The sequence below is a fragment of the Cynocephalus volans genome, chromosome 3 (genome assembly GCF_027409185.1).
Source record: "Cynocephalus volans isolate mCynVol1 chromosome 3, mCynVol1.pri, whole genome shotgun sequence".
NCBI lineage: Eukaryota > Metazoa > Chordata > Mammalia > Dermoptera > Cynocephalidae > Cynocephalus > Cynocephalus volans.
The window spans coordinates 169,700,272-169,720,982 of NC_084462.1; the positions used below are offsets into that span (position 1 = coordinate 169,700,272).

The 20,711-nt window shown below is 39.6% G+C and overlaps 1 protein-coding gene across 4 annotated transcripts in view; it reads left to right on the forward strand.

Moving 5' to 3' along the window:
- The window catches only part of TDP1 (tyrosyl-DNA phosphodiesterase 1), a 92,746-nt gene that overhangs the window by 1,622 nt on the left and 70,413 nt on the right, over nucleotides 1-20,711 (forward strand). For 3 of the 4 annotated variants that reach the window (XM_063090760.1, XM_063090759.1, XM_063090761.1), the window contains 6 exons: nucleotides 3,092-3,660; nucleotides 6,110-6,153; nucleotides 7,340-7,395; nucleotides 10,648-10,744; nucleotides 14,476-14,510; nucleotides 18,532-18,624. In XM_063090760.1, the coding sequence (XP_062946830.1) occupies nucleotides 3,099-3,660; nucleotides 6,110-6,153; nucleotides 7,340-7,395; nucleotides 10,648-10,744; nucleotides 14,476-14,510; nucleotides 18,532-18,624 (887 nt within the window). In that variant the 5' untranslated portion in view covers nucleotides 3,092-3,098. The remainder of the gene's footprint in view (nucleotides 1-3,091; nucleotides 3,661-6,109; nucleotides 6,154-7,339; nucleotides 7,396-10,647; nucleotides 10,745-14,475; nucleotides 14,511-18,531; nucleotides 18,625-20,711) is intronic. The other variant, XM_063090763.1, reaches the window with a different exon arrangement.

Genomic DNA, 20,711 nt, shown 5'->3' on the forward strand with positions numbered 1-20,711 from the left:
TCTCCCAGGTGAGCCATGGGCTGGGCCAAGGAAGCACTGCTTTAAAAGGAGTATACTTTTGCATCCACAGCATTTTTTAAAGTCCTTAATAAAAGCTCTAACAAGATTCTGAGCTGGCATTTGGTGGGAGAATTTCTTTAGATTTTCATCCTCTTAGGGCAGCGTTTGCTAAATTTCACTCACCTGCCTCCCCGGTTTTGTTTTATTCTTCTAATACATATACTATTAATATTTTTATTTGAATTCACTCTTTTACATAAACACTGTCTTTTAAAGGTAAACTTCATTTTGCTGTTGTAAATATGGGGGAGCCATAAGATACCTTCCTTTGATGGTAAATAAAAGTTACTGGTGTTTGCAGAAAAGCGCAAAGCTTGCTGTTTGTTCAGAAGCAAGATTAAAAGCGTTACTACAACACTACAACTTTCTCCTTGATTTAAACAGGGAGATTGGATTGGAATAGGAAAAGGTGATACTTTCATAATGCGATGTTAATTAATGTCAGGTTCCAGTCACCTCCGTTTTGCTGTCCTGATTGAATGCCTGGCCTCAGAATCGGTCCACCTGTATTGTAATTCTCTAATTCTTTCAGCACCATTTACAAAAACTGACGTTAGACTTGTGCTGTACCAGGCGCAGCCCACGGAAGACAGACGATAGACAGTTGAAGGAAGCTCTTGAATTCTGTACGTGTAAAATGCTTAATTACAAAAGTGCTCTGGAATACTGGGAACCTGGCCCTATATGAGAAAGAAGTAAAATTTTCATACTGGTGACCAGATATAGTTCTCCAAACTAAAAGTCGGTTCCTGATTGATCTTGGTGCCTGCCCAGCAGCTCCTCTACAACAGGCTAAGTGCCTTGATTTCATAAAGAGGTCGGTAACCTGCTGGAATTAATGATGGACACTATTTTATTAGCATATTGCCAAGAGTTATTTGCCTTTGATTGGTAAACAACTCTAAGGCGTACATTTAAATATCAGCCGGTCCAAAACTTAATGTGTAGAGCAGGATCAAAAAAAGTCTGTTTTTCAGAGCTTTTTTTATCCACTCATAGTTTGCTAGAGGGAATCCCACCCCCATGTGGTTCTAGAAAATGTAGATAATGATAAAAGTGAAAACCTTAGAAATTCTCTAAATAGTTCAAAAGATCTTCTATATAGAGTTCTAAGTTTTGGAATTCCATGTTGTTTATATGTAATTATAGGCTACAGTATTCATTATGCACCTGGGGAAGAGATGATAACCTAAGATTCTGCAGATGACTTCTTGTCTGACTGTAAGCTGACCCCTTTCTCACTAAAAACTGAGACCCACTATTTGTTTTACAATAAGAAATCTAAAGAGAACAGCCTGAGAGCTCTTAATTGGAGATTCTGTTACTAAGTGCGTTGAGTTAGAGCTGTTTTAGAATTCAAAGGAAACTAGAGCTAACATTCAGAGTACAGTAGTTTTTCCTCAGGTGGTTCTTTTGTTCTTAAATGATTTCTTGAAGTCATAACATTGTAGCCATTAAAATAGTTCCTTCAGAATGAATCGTGACAGCTTAAATACCTCTGTCCAGCAACCTCTAGAGTCTAGAACACTGGAGTAAACCTAAGTTTAAAAAAAAAAACAAAAAAAACACCTGAGGTGCTTAAGTGGTTGTTAAGTAGTAAAGAGTCTGAATCTCATGGAGAAAAACCAGGCACTCAGGCTCTCTTAACTGTAACAATACAATTCTAACAAGCTTTGTTACCTACACTAGGACTTCTAATGAAGTGGGCTGGACACAGTAAAAATTAACAGAAAACTTTTAGAAAGCAGATACAAATGCTCAAAAGACCTAGATAAAGTCTAGGGTCACTATTACAGGAGCGAAGTGGCCCCATCCATCTCTGTAGTCCTTAGGGCTTTGGCTATAAAATAGTGTCAATGCCAGGTAGTGGTAATAGTGACCTTGAGCCATGAAGAATTATCGTCTCTGTGCACTGTGCATAAAAGCTCCTTGAAATGTGTAATTTACAGAGGAAACCTTGTCCGCTTGACTGGTAATTAATTGAAAAAGTCAGGTAAATGAGAAATTGTGAAAAGTGAAAGATACCTTAAAAATAGTTTTTAAGCTTGAAACATATGCATGTGTATTCATGTGTAAATCCTTTGACATAGAATCAAGCTTTTTTAGTTTTTTAAAACAGAATGTAGTTCTGGTGAACAAAGTGCCTTTGTCTTGGTTTACCCTACTCATAATGCATCCTGCTCACTGTAAAAAAGCAAAAATGTAAAGATGCTCTATCAATCTGAGCAGACTCTTGAGTTTTGTAATTTTCCTCTGGGTCTTGTACTAAAATGTTAAAAGTATCTCATTAAGGAACTTTTATTTAGCTATCTGCATTGACATTTTGTAGGTAAAACCAAAAGTATCTGTTTCATATATTTTCCTCTTCTGAGAGAAAGAAAGTGGAAATTAGACTAAATGTGTGGTTTAGAAAACAGAAGTGTTTTTGCTTCAGTACAAGTTCTTTCTCTGCATGTCTTCGTGAAAGTACTTTTAATGTACATACGGAAGTGGTCATTTGGCACTAGTCTTGAAGACTTTATAAGTGGCTTATCTTTGGGGAAGTAAGACATACATAATCACTGAAGTCCTGCAGGTGCCTGTGCTTGGGTTAAGGGTGGATTTGTAAATTTCAATTTGACCTTAAAAATTAGAGCATAGTCAGAATTACTCTTGAAATGCCTTAAAATTGGTCTTAACCCCAACCACCTACTGGAAGCGTCAGGGTGAAGAACGAACAGTTTTGTTTTGGAGTTTGGCTTCAACCCCCTTTCTAGGGCATCTTTCTAGACTGGAAGACAAAAGAAGGGGAGGAGAAGGTGACCAGAATTTTTGTTGTTAATTTGTCAAATTCTCATAGTAATTTTGGTAATATGTCTATGAACAAGTACAAAGCAACCGATGTTAGTTATTTGGCTCAGCCTCTGAAAAGTGTCAAAAGTGCTGTTATGTGTTGCAGAGGCTCATCTGACAGGGAATTTGAGAGCAATAAAGTTATTTTGCCAATGGCCTGGTGAATGGAAACTAATAATATTTCCATCTTTCATTCCAGAGGTATAATGTCTCAGGAAGGCAATTATGGGAGGTGGACGATATCCAGTAGTGATGAAAGTGAGGATGAAAAGCTAAAACTGGACAAGCCATCTACCTCTTCTCTCATCCATGCTGGGCAAGGAGCAGCTAGTGAGCCCAGGTATACCTGTTCCGAGGCCCGAAAAGCCGCATACAGAAGGAAAATCTCACCTGTGCAGTTCAGCAGTACAGATTCAGTCTCATCTCCCAAAAAGCAGAAAGGGGGTTCCCAGGATGACCTGGGTTGGTGTCTCTCCAGCAGTGATGATGAGCTGCAACCAGAAATGCAGCAAAAGAGGACTGAGAAAGTGGTGGTCAAGGAGGAGAAAGACATCTCCTCTTTCGGAGACTGTTCTGCCCAAAGAGCTGGAAATCCTGACCCTCCTGCCAGCCACAGGCTCAAAGTGGAGGAGGAAGACGAGTACGAGACATCAGGAGAAGGCCAGGACATTTGGGACATGTTGAATAAAGGGAACCACTTCCGATTTTACCTCACTAGAGTCTCAGGAATTAAGCTGAAGTATAACTCTGGAGCCCTCCACATCAAGGGTAAGAAGGTGCTGGGTGTCAAGGAGCTGGGTAATGGCACTTGAGTGTCCGCCTTGGTAAAGCAAGGAAGGCAGCCCAGATAATCTCCAAGAACCCTTCTTTGTGGTCTTAACTACTCTGAGAGAAAAAAATTCTTTTTGACAAACAAGTGCACTAGTTTGACAGCAAAGTTTGCATTGGCCAGGCAATCAGAGGGTGTTTCTCAAAACCCTTTAGCTCAACCCCTTGTCAAATTAGCACAGTGTTTAGAATTATTTAATTTTTAAGTTAAAGGTTGAGCTTGATCAGTAACACTTTATTAACAAAGTAGCAAATACTTGACAGCAGTAGTTCTCCGTAGTCCTATGGCCAGCAGCATCAGCATGTGTGGAACTTGTTAAAAATGCAAATTCTCAGGCTCCACCCCAGTTTCACTGGATCATACTCTGCAATCTGTGTTTCAAAGAGCCCTTCATGGGATTCTAATGCCCAATCAAGTTTGAGAACCAGCGTATGAAAGCCTAGTTTTGGTTCCTGGTGAAGAAGCAAAAAAAAAAAAAAAAGGGGGGGTGGGGAGCTGGAGGGCAAGTGTGAAGGCACTGCATAAAGTTCGTGGAAAGATTCATACTATCTTTTAATTCTCTTTTTCCACAAACTTTTTGAAGTACAATCAAAAGATGGACTTTGGTTTCTTTTCTGTTCTCCAGGGAGAACAGCAGCTCTAGAATCAGAGATTCCCATCCTCACCTCTCATTTGCTGTATGAATTGTTAACACAAGACCAAACATTTTCTGAATTTCAATTTACTCATCTTTAAACTGCAGATTCAGAAAAATGGAAGCAAATACATCAAGTGACCAGCACAATATATTCACATGGCAGATACAACAAACATTGTTTACTCTTATTTCAGAATAACCTTTTTTCTGGCCCATATTCAAAAATAGGTTATGTTCATTGTCATTTTACATATCAAAAATATAACTATTTCTTGTGTGTGATGTATAAATGTTGGTGCATTTAATTCCATACTATAGAGAGTTCAATTCTATGAGTTTTCTGAGAATCTCTTATCTAAGTACTTTGAAGAAATATAAGATAGTTGTGTTTTTATTTTGTTTGAGAGAGATTGACACAGGAAATAGAGAACTATGCAAAGTTTTGCTGAATATAATAAAATGATGAAGACTGGCTGCTAGCCCCAAGATATTGAGGAAGGGGAGGTAATATTATTGTAGGAGCTCTTACATATATTTTTTCCTTTAATTCTCTCAACAGCCTTATGAGTAGAAGTTATAGTTCTCCTCCCTGAATAGGTTACAGATCCACAGTTTAGAAAAGTTAAATAACCTGCCAAAGATAAGTGGTAGAGCTAGGATTTGAATCCAGGCATTCTGGCACCAGAATCCATCCCCTTGAAAGATGGGTAAAATCTAGGAAAGTAGATGCTAATGAGGACAAAATGGAAGAATGTATTCATATTGCAGTTTATCTCTTAATTGTGCAACTCTCCCAATAAGGTAGGAACTTACTTAAGAGTATTTTTTTGTTCTTTTAAGATCTTTGTACCCCAGCATCTAATTCACTGTCTGGAAGACAGGCACTCAGTAAATATCTGTCATAAATGAATAAGCTCACTCACAGGCAGTTTAGCGGGTAGGAACAGCGGTGCTGGAGCCAATCATCCTGGGTTCAGAGCCCGACCCTGCTCCTTTCTGGCTGTGTAGCCACATGCAGCCTCCTAAGGAGACTCTGCTCATCTACAAAACAGGAATTACAAACCCTCCTCAGAGAAAGACTGTGAGGAATAAGAGTTAATGCATGGGAAGTGCTGAGAGCGGTGCCTGGCACCTAATAGGTCCTGTACAGGTATGGCTGTGATAGTTGAAGCTCCTGATGATCATATGCTTCTTCTCATGTTGTAGTGATGACAAGTGAGCCCTCCAACCTATCTAAAGTAAAGCTCGAGTGGGCGCTAAGTAGGACCTTCTTAGAGATGACCAGGAACACCAGGAATGGGAGTTTGGAGTTGTGGGTACCTCTGCTCTTTTGTTCCCAGGAAGCAGGTGCTCTCAGGCCCCAGAGGGGAATCGTCTCGCTAGTCCTGGGTTGGGAGGTTTCCTGGAGAGGGCCTAGAGTGAGTACTTGAAGGAGGTAACAATTCAGAGATCTGGAAGGAACATGTGTCATTATTATCTGCATTGACAGTTTCTAAAATTGACTAGTCAGAGTACTGAAGTTGTAGATTTTTGTTTTGCAGAAGAATATATAATAAATATCATTAAATAGCATAGGGAAATTTTTTCTTGAATTTTATGAAATTAATTTAGAGTCTAGCTTGGTAGTAACTTTGCAGTTTACTGTTTTCTGAGCTAAATCTTGGTTGTTAGTGACTTAGGTTAGTTGTGATATGACTAGAGGACTTTTTTAATCTGAGTGTGAATTGGATTTATATGTTTTGTCTTCTCAGATATTTTATCTCCTCTATTTGGGACACTTGTTTCTTCAGCTCAGGTGAGTTTTATGGTTAAATTGTTTTTTTTTTTTTTCTTAAGGCTAAAGGAGACAAACAATTCCCTAAGAAAATATGACAGGTGGAGACCTGTGTCTCAGTCCTGTTCAGGGTCCCTGAGATGGCTTATATCTTGGAGGCTGGCACCAGTTGCCACAGTTGTGGGATCCATGGCCATCAAATGTGGGTGTCACCATTCACGGAGCATCTGACTCAGGCGACCAGAAAGTCACTATGGACTTTCCAATCTAAAGGACTTCTTTGTGGGACACTGATAATTTCTTGGGACTCTGGTGCAACCCCCTGGGGAAGTGTGGGTAGAGCGGTGAAGGCTGAGTCAAGTTTCTATTATCTATGAAATATTTCTAAAATATGAAATTCCCTGTACCTACCAGAAAGGAGCAAGTAGAATTTATGGGTACTTCTGCATGTTTGATGACAAAGCTGGTCCCTTTGTGGTGATAAATCACATTAATGCTCCACATTCTTAGGTAAATAGAAAAAAGGGCCATGTCCCTGAAGAAGCAAAGCTTTCTGTGCCCTTCATGGCTTGGCTGGAAAGTCCTGGTCTCCAGAGGGAGGTGCGGTGCACTTGCGTATGCTCTCTTGGCTAGATTGAGTTACTATGCCTAGGATTATGCAGGTGTGGGGAGGAGCCCCCTTGGCTAAGTCCAGTACAGAACTTGTGGTCAAGATATAATTGCTATAACGTCTAGTCCCAGATGCTGCATACAAAGCTGGCAAATAAGTTTGAGCAAAAGGAAATGTTTTTTCCTAAAAGTCCTGGGATCTCTATCTCATGTACCTGTGCTTATAATCACCTGGGGGACAGGGATAAATTGATAAGCTCCTTTATTTAAATTAATCTCAGGGCTGTTAGAAATAAGGTAGTAACACCCTATTGACAAGCACAAATGCTGCCAAATCATAAGGACACAGTTTCCTTAGAACCCGTTTTCTTGTGCATTTGGTTCCATTTATTCAGGTTCCTTTAACCATGTATTCTCTTCAAGACAAATTTTAGGTATATTTACGAGTATTTCAGCATAACTGTCCAGGTTTACAAATAATATGTGTAGTATATCATTATTTTAGAGTTTCTTTCCATTTAGTAACTAAACTGTTCTCCTTATAAACTGCTTGGCAGAATTACCAGTGGCTTAGTTACTTTTCTTTTCCCCTGTCTAGTTTAACTACTGCTTTGATGTGGACTGGCTCGTAAAACAGTATCCACCAGAGTTCAGGTGAGTTCCACAGGATGAAAGATGACACCATAAACTGTAATGGGGCTTTGAAACGCAAGATTTGTGTTTCTCAGGCAAAAGCCACCATCTTTTTTGAATGTTTCTTTTGAAGCCATTAAAATCATACAGACATTGTTATATTGAGAAAACAGCATTTTTGATCTATTTAATCATCCACATTCTTTTTACAGGTTTTAGCACTTTTCTCTATGCTCTGTCCAGAGGTACGTAAGAACAAATTCCAACTCAAATAATAGAACTTTATATCCATATTAATATGAAGGAAAAGATCATCTCCACGTGCTTTCTAGACCTATAAGCTGCCAGCACGTAGTCAGCAAGCCATGCTTCACTTCACACATCAGTGCTATTCTTTTTTGAGGGTCTCTTTTTGTTTCTCAAGTGATTCTTCCTGCAGATCAGGAGTTAAGAAAGGGGGTCATACATAGTACCTTCCCTGATTCAGGCTGTGGGGGTGATGGACTTTCAGTTCTGTCTTCTGCAGTTTATCAGCCTTGGGTTAGGCAATACAAATCAAGTAATGACGTGCCCACCTGATCCCTGTCTCTAACACATTTATGTGGCACAATCTCATAACAGCAAGTAGGATGGAGAAATACACAAGAAAAAAATGATTGTCAGGGTCCGCAAAATCCTTGCTGCATTTAGGACATCAGATTATGGAAACCTTTGTCATTAACAGTAGATAAAATGCTGTTGAAATTTCCCAAGCAGCTTCAGCATTTGGGGGCTTATATTTGACCATAGCACATAGGATTAGTTTCAGCTGCATGTAACAGAAAACACAAAATAAAAGTGGCATAAACAAGACAGAAATTAATTTTTCTATCCTAAGAAGTCCAGATGGTAGACATTTATGGTCTCAATTGGGGACACCATGGTTCTCAGGGACGTAACTACTCTTTCTTGTATGATATGGTCTTCAGAATGACCTTGTGGTCCAGGATGGCAACTAAAGCTCCAGCTCACTCATCTGTGTTCCGGGTGGCAGGAAGAGAAATGGGAAGAAGGCTGACAGAGCCCATGTCCTAGCTGTGCATCTCTGAGCAGCTTTTCTGGAAGTCTCACACAATACCTGCTTCTACTTCAGTTGAGCAGAGCTCAGGTGCATGAGGATAGCCAGCTTTAAAAGAGGCTGGAAATGTAGTCTTTTAGCTGAGCACACCTCATCCTGAATAAAATCGGGGTTTTGATAGGAAAGAAAGGGAGAGTGGATATCTGGAGGTAATGAGCAGTCTCTGCTGCAGGCTTCTCCTGGTAGTAAGTGTCCCTGCGTGTTGCATTGTCGCTGTGTGTTCTTCCTTCCTTTGTTTCTCCAAGACCTTGAAATCAAATTGTCACCCCTTTAAAGTGCAAAGCATAGACTACAATGCCTGTCTTATGGGTTGAATCTGTTATAGGTTGAAATGTCTCACCCAAAAAAAGATCTGTTAGAGTCCTAAGCCCTACTACCTCAGAATGTGATCTGATTTGGAGATAGGGGCTTTACAAAGGTAATCAAGTTAAAAGGAGGTCATTAGGGTAGGCAGTATTACAAAAAGGGGAAATTTGGACACAAAAGACTATGTGAAGACACAGGGAGAATGCCATCTAGTTAGGGTGGGCAGTATTACAAAAGGGAAATTTGGACACAGGGAGAAGACTATGTGAAAATACCAGGAGAATGCCATCTACAAACTAAGGAACACCTCAGAAGCTAAGAGAATGACATAGAACAGATTCTCCCTCACAATACGCAAAAGGAACCAGCCATGCCAACACCTTTGGTCTTGGATGTCTGGCCTCCAGAACTGTGAGACCACAAATTTCTGTTTTTTAAGCTGTCCAGTTTGTGGTGTGACTGATTTACAACAGCCCTAGCAAACTAATACAGTGTCATCCTTTGGATTCTGAGTAACTAAAGTCAAGGGACAGAAGAGTTGTCCTCCCTTTCCCTCCATCCTTTTATTGCTGAATGCATCTTGGGAAAGTTGTCAAGAGCATTGTAAGGATAAAGAATGACCTAAAAGGCAAGTTTAGGTAACATCCAGAATTTGTACATAGAAAAATTCAGATTATAAGGGTTTATACCTCATTATCTAGGTTCAGATGCTGCCTTTTTGTAATAATTCATAGAATCAATAAATTTGAAGGAATTAATGAGGACATCAACTTATATCAGTAATGTTTAATCTTTTATTTTTCAAGACGACCTAATTTGATAATATTTCTTGTTTCCAGGTGATGAATGCATAAATGTTTCTTACATTATTCTCTATACTGTTTTTCTAGTTGTAAAATTTTTTTCCAACTAGGAAAAAAAATTAGGAATGTATGTTTCATAGTTGTTGTTGTTGTTGTTGTTTTCCCTGTCACATTAGAATAAAGGTGTTGGGCATTAGTACAAGAAGTGCATTTTCTATGATGTTTCTTTCTGGTTGAGCGTTGTCGCTTCACGTATTAGGTAGAGAATCATCCTGCAGTGTGATTGATAAATGGGGAAGTAGCTACAGTTGTTTATCTTGCTCTATTGCTTGTTGGAGAAAAATCTAATTTCTGTTGTGTTGGGAGAGCTTATAAAGATATATTGATTTTTTAAGAATTGTCTCACTTTGAATTAACTGGAGAAGATCAAGGATCCCTTAAAAAGCCTTTTTAATATATTCCTTAAGAGTGTTTTTATGTTGTCTTTAGAATTCAAAAACACAGCATTTTCAATGTACCTTAGACTCTGTTTCATTGAAATCTAACCATCTATTAACCAGTCTTCATTGTGTGATGGGTCTAGGTCTGTTTGCTGTTGGATCCTGAGTCTAGCTCAGTATATAGCACATGTTAGGGGCTTGGTGAATATAGGAGCAGTGTAAAATGAATCCACCGCTTGGACCAAAAGAAGGAAAAGAAAAAAAAATCATACTGTACGGTAATTGTATATCTTTAATCTGTTTGAACTTAAATATATTGACACAGAGCTACCTGTGTGCCCTTTTGGATAAGATAATTATTCAAGGATTTTCATGAGTCAAACCTCTCTGTGTCTCAGCAGAGCTTCAGGAGCCGGCCATGTGGCTCCACTGTAAAGGTAACCAGTGAACAAATATTAACTGATTCCTACTTCATGTTAAGCCCCATACTCAGTCACCACAAAGGCCAGAAGCAAGTGGCAGGTGGTAAGGAAGCTAGCATTCCGTAACTAGGCAAGAGTCCAGCTTCATGAATGATATATTTGAAATACTTCTGATCTTTTTTCAGGAAGAAACCAATCCTACTTGTGCATGGTGATAAACGAGAAGCTAAGGCTCACTTACACGCCCAGGCAAAGCCTTATGAAAACATTTCCCTCTGCCAGGTAAACTACTTATTGCCACTTGTGATCACGCTTATTCTAAGAGTTGGGAGGAAATTTAGACATTTAGTCCATCCTCCCACCTTATGCAGAAGTTCTATCTCTAGCGTCACCAACAGATATTTGTCTAGCCTTGGCTTAAACACTTCCTGAAATAGCCCATTCTATTTGTGGATACCCCTCATGGTTGGAAAGATTTTTCTTTGTGTTGACCTGAAGTCTCCCTCCTTGTAACTTCCATACAAGTTGCTTGTAACTTCCTAATTTTCCCCCTTTAGAACCACACAGAACAAACCTCCCTGTTGCACAGGTCAGTGATTCATATATTCTGAGTGATCTGTCCTATCTCCCTGAGTTCTCTCTCTCTCAGGTTCAAGCATTCACTTTCTTCAGTGGTACTCAGTGTAACAAGGAGACTGTGTCTTTCCCCAACCTGCTAGTACCTTTCTGGTGGCATCTAGTTTGTTTGTGTCCCTTTCAAAACCTGAGTTCCAGCACTGAACAGTTCAGTGGCTGTGGGTTTCTTCCTGTGTCCTGTGAGTGCAGTTTAAAACTGTTCCTTTTTTTGGTGACACCTTATCTAACTTATATTAGCTGATATTGATATGTTAACGTTCATCCTTAGTTCTTTTTCACATCGAGTGCTTCCAGAATCTATGCTGGAGAGACCCACAGATTAAGAACTTTTTAAGAAATTATTTGAATCATATGTTATATATGACCTAAGCCCAGTGAAGGAGCATTGAGTGCTCTCATAACTGGTATATCCACTTGTATTGCTGGGACCAAAGCAAAGAGGAAAAGAAAGTCAATACAAAGGCTAACCATTGCTTTATACTCCACTTCTGAAAAGATCTTTCATTTATATGTGGCATTTTGAGCAAGAAACAGGCAAAGTGGGAAGAAAAACAAGGAATTCAGAAGAATTTCTTAAATTTATGATTTCCTTCCCATAGAAATTGTGGTTATGAAATAGCTGGTGGTGCATTCACCTTTTCTTGTTTGTTTTAGCAGGATATCCGTTCATTCATGAAAAAAATATGATGAAAGTTACTTTTACAGCCCTTTTTTCTCCTTGTCATTACTTACTGAAACTGGCTCAAGATTTCTGCTCTTGGAATACAGAGACATAGTACCTGGATTCCTTTTCTTTGCCATTTTCCTTCTAGTGTCTTTTCCCACCATCTACACAAGATGTAAGAATTTCAACTCACATTTTATCACTCTTCTTCTAACTATAAATGATAAATGATTTTTTTAAAACGTACTTCAAAATTTTTCCTGTGGTTTAACCCACTGCACTTATATAGTTATGATTTTAAAACATACCTCCTTCCACCCAACATGTTCGTGGCATGTCTTAGGCACATAGATATCCCTTTGCTTGGCAGTTGCCTAAAATTTCACTGTTTTGCTTCTGTTTCGCTTCTGTTTCTAGCAACAGAAGAGGATGAACTGCAGTAGGATAGCTCCCATCAGACTAATAGTGGGCAGAAAATAAACTGACATAGGAATCCTGACCACCGGTGATTAAATAAGTGGAAAGAGGAAGTGTTTTTCAAATACTAACTACCTATACTCAAAGTTCCGGAGAGAGGGTCCTGCACCTGATCGAGTGCTCCGGGCCAGCCACTAGAGGGCGGAACGAGAAGCTTCTTCCAAACCTTTTGTGAAAAACTGAGAAGCTCCTAACTCTAATCTGAGGATGTGACCCCATCCTGACCTATCGAAATGCCTTTATATCTTGTCTGTAAAATGAATTCTTGAGTTTTTCTAGCAACAGTGTGTCTTTTAAGCCGAGGCACATTAGTCAAAGAATCAGCAGATGCTGACACTTCTCCCATTTTTCAAATGGGGGGCCTAAGGCCAGAGATTGAGGCCTTAAGGTGGTCAAGGGTCACGCTGCCTGGGTTCTTTCCCAAATCTTTACCTGTGTGAATTAGTCTGCTCAGGCCACTATAACAGAATTCCTGGCTTGCTCTTGGACTGGGTGGCTTAAACAACACATTTATTTCTCACAGTTCTGGAAGCTGGGAAGTCTAAGTTCATGGTACCAGTCAGTTTGGTACCTGGTGATGGCTCTCTTCCTGGCTTGCAGATGGCACCTTCTCACAGCGTCCTCACGTGGCAGAGGGAGGGAGGCACGTGTGAGCTCTTTGGTGTCTCCTCTTATAAGGATACCAGCCCAGTTAAATTAGGGCCTCATCTTTATGACCTCATTTAACCTTAATTACCTCCATAAAGTCCCTTCCTCCAGATACAGTCACATAGGGCATTGGGGCTTTTACATAAGAATTGGGGGGGGGGGGTCCATCCATAACACTTTGTCATTCTGGGCTTGTCACTGCAGTCTAATTGTTTAAGCCCAATTTCTTCATCTTTAAAAGGTATTGCTAATGCTGTTCAATGTGGGGTTTAACTAAAGGATTTGGTGCATTAGGCCAAAAAAAAGCACCCATTCAATATTATCTGTTGAAGTTATTATCATCTTTGTTGTTTGTGCTTAGACCTGTCCAAAAGCAAACAACTTGTGGCAAAACTAAACTCAAAACCAGGTCTCTTGACCATTGTTCTTTCTCAGCTAAAAATCGATTTACAAAGTGGCAGTCTCCTACCTTTATAATTTTAAAGACATGAAAGACAATTTTCTGCTCTCCTGTAGCCAGAGCACACAGATTCATGCTGTTCTGTGAGCATCCCCACACACTGTAAGAGTATAGTCAACTGGGCTACCAGTCAGTGAGCATCCCCCACACAGGCAATGTTTGTACCCACCCATGTATTCTAATTGCTCATTACTGCCCCCAGCAAACAATTCCACCCACCTATCATGTGGTAAGGAGGTGGGGTCAGGGGAGAGGTTATAGTAGTGATTGCCACCTTTCATGGAATGCTTACTACATGCAGGCCTCCTTTCCTAAGCATTTTGCATATATTTTCTCCTTTACTCATAATAACTGAATCTTGTAACAGTACCCTGTTTTAAAGAGGTGAAAGCTGAAGCTTAGAGATATAAATATTTTCCAAAGTCATACAAAGTTGTGAAGGCAGGATTTGAGCCCATGTACTGCATTCTTAGTTGCTAAGCTATTCAGATGGTTGTTTATTTTAAATTTCACAAACTACATCTTGTGGCATATTCTGTTTTACAAGGTCTTGCTGTAGTGGATGTTAAATAAAATGTTTTACTTATCCACATACCCTCTATTGTTTGCAAAAGTATCATTTCGTAACACAAAAATGATTTAGTATATTTTTATTTTCATCACTAGCTATGTTTTCAATATGAGAAATTTTTAAATTTTAATTTAACATCATGATATAAATCTTGATATTGCCACCACATTCAATGTTTCTTTTAAATATGCTGTGAAAACTTCGTGCATATTAATTTCTATACAAGCCAAATATCTAATTTTAAAACTTTGCATGGAATCTCATATGTTAGTTTTTTTGACAACTAAAGAAATTAGGTTTCTCAGTCCTAATTACTGTAATTAAAAGTACAGTATGTGTTGAATCATTCTGGGTAACAAAAGATGTTTTTAATATGAGCCTTACTGGATGCTGTTATAAAAGCTGTCTGGTTCTTCAATGACTTATCCAATAGAGGGCAGTAAAAACAGTTTAAAAAGAAAAAGTTGGCCTGATTCTTTTCTAACTTAATTTCCAGTACATAGGGATATTATTAATTGAAGTGTTTTTTTAAATAAGTGACTTCTGTTTCATCCTAGGCAAAGTTGGATATTGCATTTGGAACACACCACACGTAAGTAATTTTTATCAAATGAGGGAGAATATGATTTTAATAGATCAAAGGATACTGTTGCAAAATGTGCCCTTACAGGGGCTGATGTGTGATGGTTTTGCTGGGGGGGGGGGGTACTATTAATAGTGGATTAGGTGGAGTTGTTTTCTAACAACTTTAAGACGAAGTACTGAGATTGTGGCTGACTCCGAAGTTTCTAACTTCTGTTCAGGACTTTTGGTATACTTGGCTTGGGAAGAATAGATTATGTTTTGTGTCCTTGTGGTTATTGATAATTATATGTGTGCAAGTCGTGCCTGTGGATTAAAACCTAAAAAGTTCTCTGATTTTTATAAGACTGAGTCATATTGAACAGAATATTGTTAGGCTGCTCCATACTACTATGGAAAGAAAAACTATTTTTATCAGCACCACACCCTCCCAAGAAAAACTATTTTACCAAAAGTTATCAGCTTGACAGACTGATGCCTGTTCCTGCTCAAGACAGCTCTTTTAGAATAATTTTCTGAGATGCGCAGCACAGGAAAAACTTTTGTTACCTTCTACATTGCTCCTGATTTGACTCCCATTTTACTTTTACCACTGTCTTACTGAGCCCTTTTACGTAATTGAGAAAGAGAGACATGGTGGTCCCTATTTTGATGTTTTTACAAGTCACATTTCTCTAGAAAGGATTTGTGAAAAGGATGTGGTAAAGCCTCGTCTCTCCTCTAGACCAGTAGTGGAATAGGTAGCTTGCTGCTTCAAGCATGTTCCTTCAGGGCAAAAAGGAGTCTCCTAGGAGGGAGTGTTTGTCCTGAGTCTTGCTGTGACTGCTGTTCTCCTGATATTATGGTGACCTGTAATGATGGCATTGTGTTCCTCTTTCTCCCAGTGACTCCTGGGAGACAGTGAGTATGGTGGGCCTGCCCAGGATCTAGCACAGTGATGATCAGCTGAGCCCGTATGGTGGGGGTGGGCGACTATCCTTTGTTTAACGCTCTTCAAAAAATTATTTGCTCCTTCCTTTTAATTTTATAGATCAAGAAACTGAGGCCCAGAGTAGGTAAGGATTTTCCTTGGGCCATTGGTGGAGGCAGGAATAGAACTCATTTATTTTAACTTTAGTTTTTAATTTCTTCTTGTTTGCTCACTGCTGAAATTGACCTCATTGTCTGCTTTGGTCCATTCACTCCACACACATACACTTGGCAGGTTAAACCCAATAGAGTTCTTAGTTTAGGGTTTAAAATGCCTAGGGAAGTAACTATGATAAAACCTTTCCCAACTACACAGTATCCATAGTTTACATTTTGTTGAAATGCCAGTATCTTATAGAAGATTAAGCTCATGTCTCAGTTATTTGTGGTTACTTATCTTAAAATGTTTTAAGTGTTATTCATTAAATACCTATTATGTTCTTAGACACAGCTCTGGAGGATATAGAGTTTTTGTTATCGCAGCTTTTTGTCTTTTGGTGAGAGAAGCAAGATAAATGTGCATTAGAAATGGAGAAAAAGCTCCCATCTCGTGGTGATGGGATGTAAACTGTCTTCCCAGCCTGACAAGGTAGAGCTAACAACAGTAAATACGAGGCAGTCTTTGAGATGGCGTACACTTTAGCAAGCATGTATTGAGCAGGTACTGTGTGCAAGGCTTATAGAAATAACCACGGTGCAGCCTCATCCTCAAGAAGTGCATAGCCTTGTTGGGTATGGTAAACCTGCTCTATCCCGTTTCTGCAGGATGCCATGTAATCCTGCAGTCTATCTCATAATGTTTATAATGGCAGAGGTCTTTGCTTTCCCCCAGAGCTGGAAGCAAAGTTATCTTTGGTCCTAAGAATCGATAGAGGGGAAAGGGAGAAAGCCAAAGCAGCTGAACACCAAATGTCACGACCCAAGCTGGATCAGGTAGCAAACTGCAGGGTGGGTGGGGTGTGCCTCTCTCCACTTCATCTGTGGCTGGATCTCCCACCGTCCTCCATTTAGTCCTTTATATCGCCTCCACCTCGCCCACTCCTACCCAAGCACAGTGTCCCTTTTGCTGCCCCCACAGCTTAGCAGATGATATGGCAGGTCAGCATTCTTCAGGGGAGACTTCATTCCTCGCCCTTGTCTATCCATTTTTAGCTGTGACCTTATTAAGACATACCATCTTGTCTGTGGAAACATTAGTAGGGCTCCCTTTAAATTGATTCATAATTTTATTTGGTAGGATTCACTGACATTTCCTGATAATTGATGCCTTGATTAATGGCAATATTTGTAAAACTTATATCATGAATCTGTAACTGGCTTATTCTTAATTACAGTCAGCTGCTAATTTGGCAAGTGTGTATGTAAATTTGCCCAGATTTCAGGGAGCACATTTCATAAATGGAAAGAAGATGGCTCAACAGCTGTCATTTCTCCAGCTTTGCGTTAATTTACTGTTTGCCAGCTTGATTTAATTTCTCATGTTGGCAAGAGCTACATATCTCATTCTTTTTTCTGTTCATGTATTCTTTTCCTTATCTTTTTATGCTAACCTCATCCTGCCCAAAGAGTATTCATGCCGTTGTTTTGGGGGGAGAACCAGTGGTTCATCAGTAAGTGTTAAGTATCATTTCAGCCTCAATGGAAATGATAAAGTAAGACAGAGTTACAGCCTTGAGAAGTGACATTCTAGTTGCAGAGAGAAAACTTAGATTCCTAAAATAATTAGAAAACAATAGGAAGACAAAAATTGTCCGATATTGGATTACAAAATAAAGCAGGGCACTGGAAGAGTAATGGGAATGTATACAAAGGAGTGTTTTACATTCAATAGAATGCATTTTGTATTTCATTCACAACATTTATTCATAAGGATCCCAAGGTGTAGTTGATCCTCCAAGTTACAAGTGAAAAATCAAGGCTCAGGAACAATGAATCGCTTACCTAGGGTCATACAGCTTCTAAATGACAAAGACTAGAGCTCTGGTCTTCAGACTTCAAATAGAAAGCTCTTGTTTATATCCCATTCCCTTTCTCACTGGAACTGAAATAAGAGAAAACATTTGACAAGAGGCCTGGGGAAGCCCCTTGGAAAAAGAGGGGACTTGACTGGGTCTGACTTGAGTTAATGGAGAAGGAAGATTTACCTCAAGCCCAGATATGCACTGGTGATGAGTGTAGCATCTATGGAGTACAGAAAAAATCAGTCTAATGGGAGTGAAGCATCTTTCAACCTTTTACTACTTTGGGAAGAGCGGGGGGTGTTGAGGGGGACACTGGCCAGCACAGGGATCCAAACCCGTGACCTTGGTGTTATAAGGCTGCACTCTAAACAATTGAGTTAACCTGCCAGCCTTCTTTCGACATTTTAAAAATTATAACTCACAATAAGAAATTTACATTTGACTCTACTGCATATGTACATCTATGTGCTGAAACAAAAGTTTCATGAACCAATGCTTAATATAAATATATGCAGTATACTTAGATTTATTATATTTCGGTTGTTTAAAAAATGCTAGCCATGATGCAGCAAGAGGCTGTGACTATACTTTGAAAAACACTGCACAAGTTTCCCATTGTCCATGATAATAACATGATGCTAAATAAATAATAAGGGGTCAGGCCTAAAGGGTTTGGACTGGTGGCATTGGCCAGGGAGACAGAATGGGATGAAAGTTCATTTACCACAAAAATACTCGGAGAATTTTTTTTTTTGGACTGGTAAAGGGATCACAACCCTTGGCAATCTGTGGTCTGCACCACGCTCAGCCAGTGACCGCACTAGCCATCCCTATATAGGATCTGAACCCACAGCCTCGGCGCTACCAATGCCGCACTCTCCCGAGTGAGCCACGGGGCCGGCCCTCAGAGCATTTTTGGAAGGTTGTTTTCTACCTCTCACATAAGCAGACATTCATAATTATAAATGTTAAAAGTTTGGATAATATAAGAATTATAAGAATATAAGAATTCCTTTAGCTATTTGTTATGTTTATGTTAGAAAGGTATTACGTATTTTGAAGTACTATTAATGCTTTTGGGTCCCTTTTCTGTTTTTAAAGAAAGATGATGCTGCTGCTGTATGAAGAAGGCCTCCGGGTTGTCATACATACCTCCAACCTCCTCCATGCTGACTGGCACCAGAAAACTCAAGGGTTCGTAGGGGAGGGGCCTGTTCACTTCATGGCAGTAGCTGTGTGTGCTGAAAAATACCAAAAGCCAGAACATTTGCTTTATTCTTTTTTTCTGTTTTTTTAATTGTAAAAATAACACATATATGGCATCAAAAAGAGATGTATGCAGAAGGAATTACAGTATTCGCTTGCTTTCCACCACCCAATTACACTCTTGAGGTAACCAGTCCAGTCTTAACAGTTCGGTGCATAATCATTCACAAGTGTCTCTTTTATACATGTAAACATACATAAACGTTTATACACAGTAGTCTTACTAGTTTTCATAGAAATGGGATCGTACGTATACATACTCTAAAGCCAAGTAGAAGGAACAGCATGTGCAAAGGAACTTAGGCAGGAAAGAGGTTGCAGGTGGAAAGGTCTGAGCCCGTTATTTTCCAAGAGTACTCACCAGATAGCTTTCTTGGTTCCCACTTCCCAAGCTGGTATCAAAGGAAAAGTTGAAGTGGGGCAGGATTATGTTAATAGTATGCTGAAAAGTTCTCCCACACCCCCAATCAGTTCATTTTAACATGAGGCAAATTTAAGCAGGTGTCTTTTTCTTTTTTTATTGCTAACTCTTTGTCTGTGGTGCACATAAGCTAGATCTAGTTTTTGGTCCCTTTTTAAAAGAGGTTTGTTTTGTAAAAGGAATGTTAGGGATTTGCTCAAATCAAGTTCAGCTATTGTTCTCCCTCCTGGTAAGCTCCTTATTTTGACTAGCTTTAATTTCTTTCTTTCATTTAGGCCAATTTGCATACCTCTGACTTCCCTAGAGAAGGTTAGCAGCCTTCTGTGTTGGAGGAAGTTCAGGCATTCATCTAGCACCATTGCAGGGTCTGACTCTTCTCCACTGTCATCCTCCTCTGCCTCACCCTGCCCCATATCATTGCCCAGTCTGGGCTAGAGCTCTTGATGCAGAGAGAATTACCTCTGACTGAGTGCTGCTGAGCCCCAGCGACACCTTAGGTTGAGCTAAAATATAGAGCCTTCCAGCTCCCATGCACTGGACCTGCGTAGACCTGAGTGTGCCATGCAGGACAAGTGTAAACTCTATTTCTTAAGGCAGCCCTTCAGATTTTGAAAGACTGTCTCTTCCCTGAGCCACACATCTCTAGTTCCCCCTCTTCACCACCTTCCTCAACCTAGCATGTGGCTTTGAGCTCCCTATCCCTGATACCCGATAGTTTTCCTATGAACATGTTCTAGTTTTTGAGTATCCCACTTAAAATATGCTTCTCAAAATGAAGCATAATTCTGACTAGTACAGGGTTGAGGCCATTGCTGCTCTGTCTGTAAGTCTCAGCCACAGGACTCTTGATCCTCCCAGTTTACCATTAACTATGCCTTTGCTACCCCAGAGAGTTTCTAAGTCAGGTCTCTCTTGACCTGTCAGATTGGGTTTGAAGACACATAGGTAGCCCATCAAAAATGAAATGAGATTACTATAGCTTGTTCTTAGAGAAACTTGCTGTAAGTTTTCTACTGTTTGTTACTGTTTCCTAACATAACTAAAGGGATTTATCAAATTGGCCCTCAGTCTTTAGCTCCAAGAATCCCACCCAGTGCTTCCCACGCATTCTGGTATTGTAAGTCTGGGTTTACAGGCAGTAGGCTTCCTTAGGCTTCTCTGGGTTGGTTGCTGTGAGGGAAGAGTTTGAGGGGAAGGGCTCAAGTGTTACTTTTTTCCCCAAAAATATTTTTTTTTAATTTAAATTTTCTAAAAGTTTGACCAGGTAGTAGCTTCATATGGATCAAAACTCAAAAAGTACCAAGGGTATGAAATCTCCCTCCAATGTGCCTGTTCCAGCCACCCTGGTATAGGGTACTATTAGCTCATGCTTAGTCTATATTCTACTCTCTAATACTTTGCAGTTTCATGTTGTGGGTTATGATTTTTTAAAAACTTTTAAAAAGCTGTTTTTTCTGTGTGTACTCTTCAAATTGGGCTACCAGGTCTCTGCCAATCCTTTCTGCTATACAGGGCTCCAGCTGTCCTTTTCAGCTGCTGCTTGGTCCACCTGTTAATTTCTCACTTAAAATTATTTAGCCCACGATAATAATTT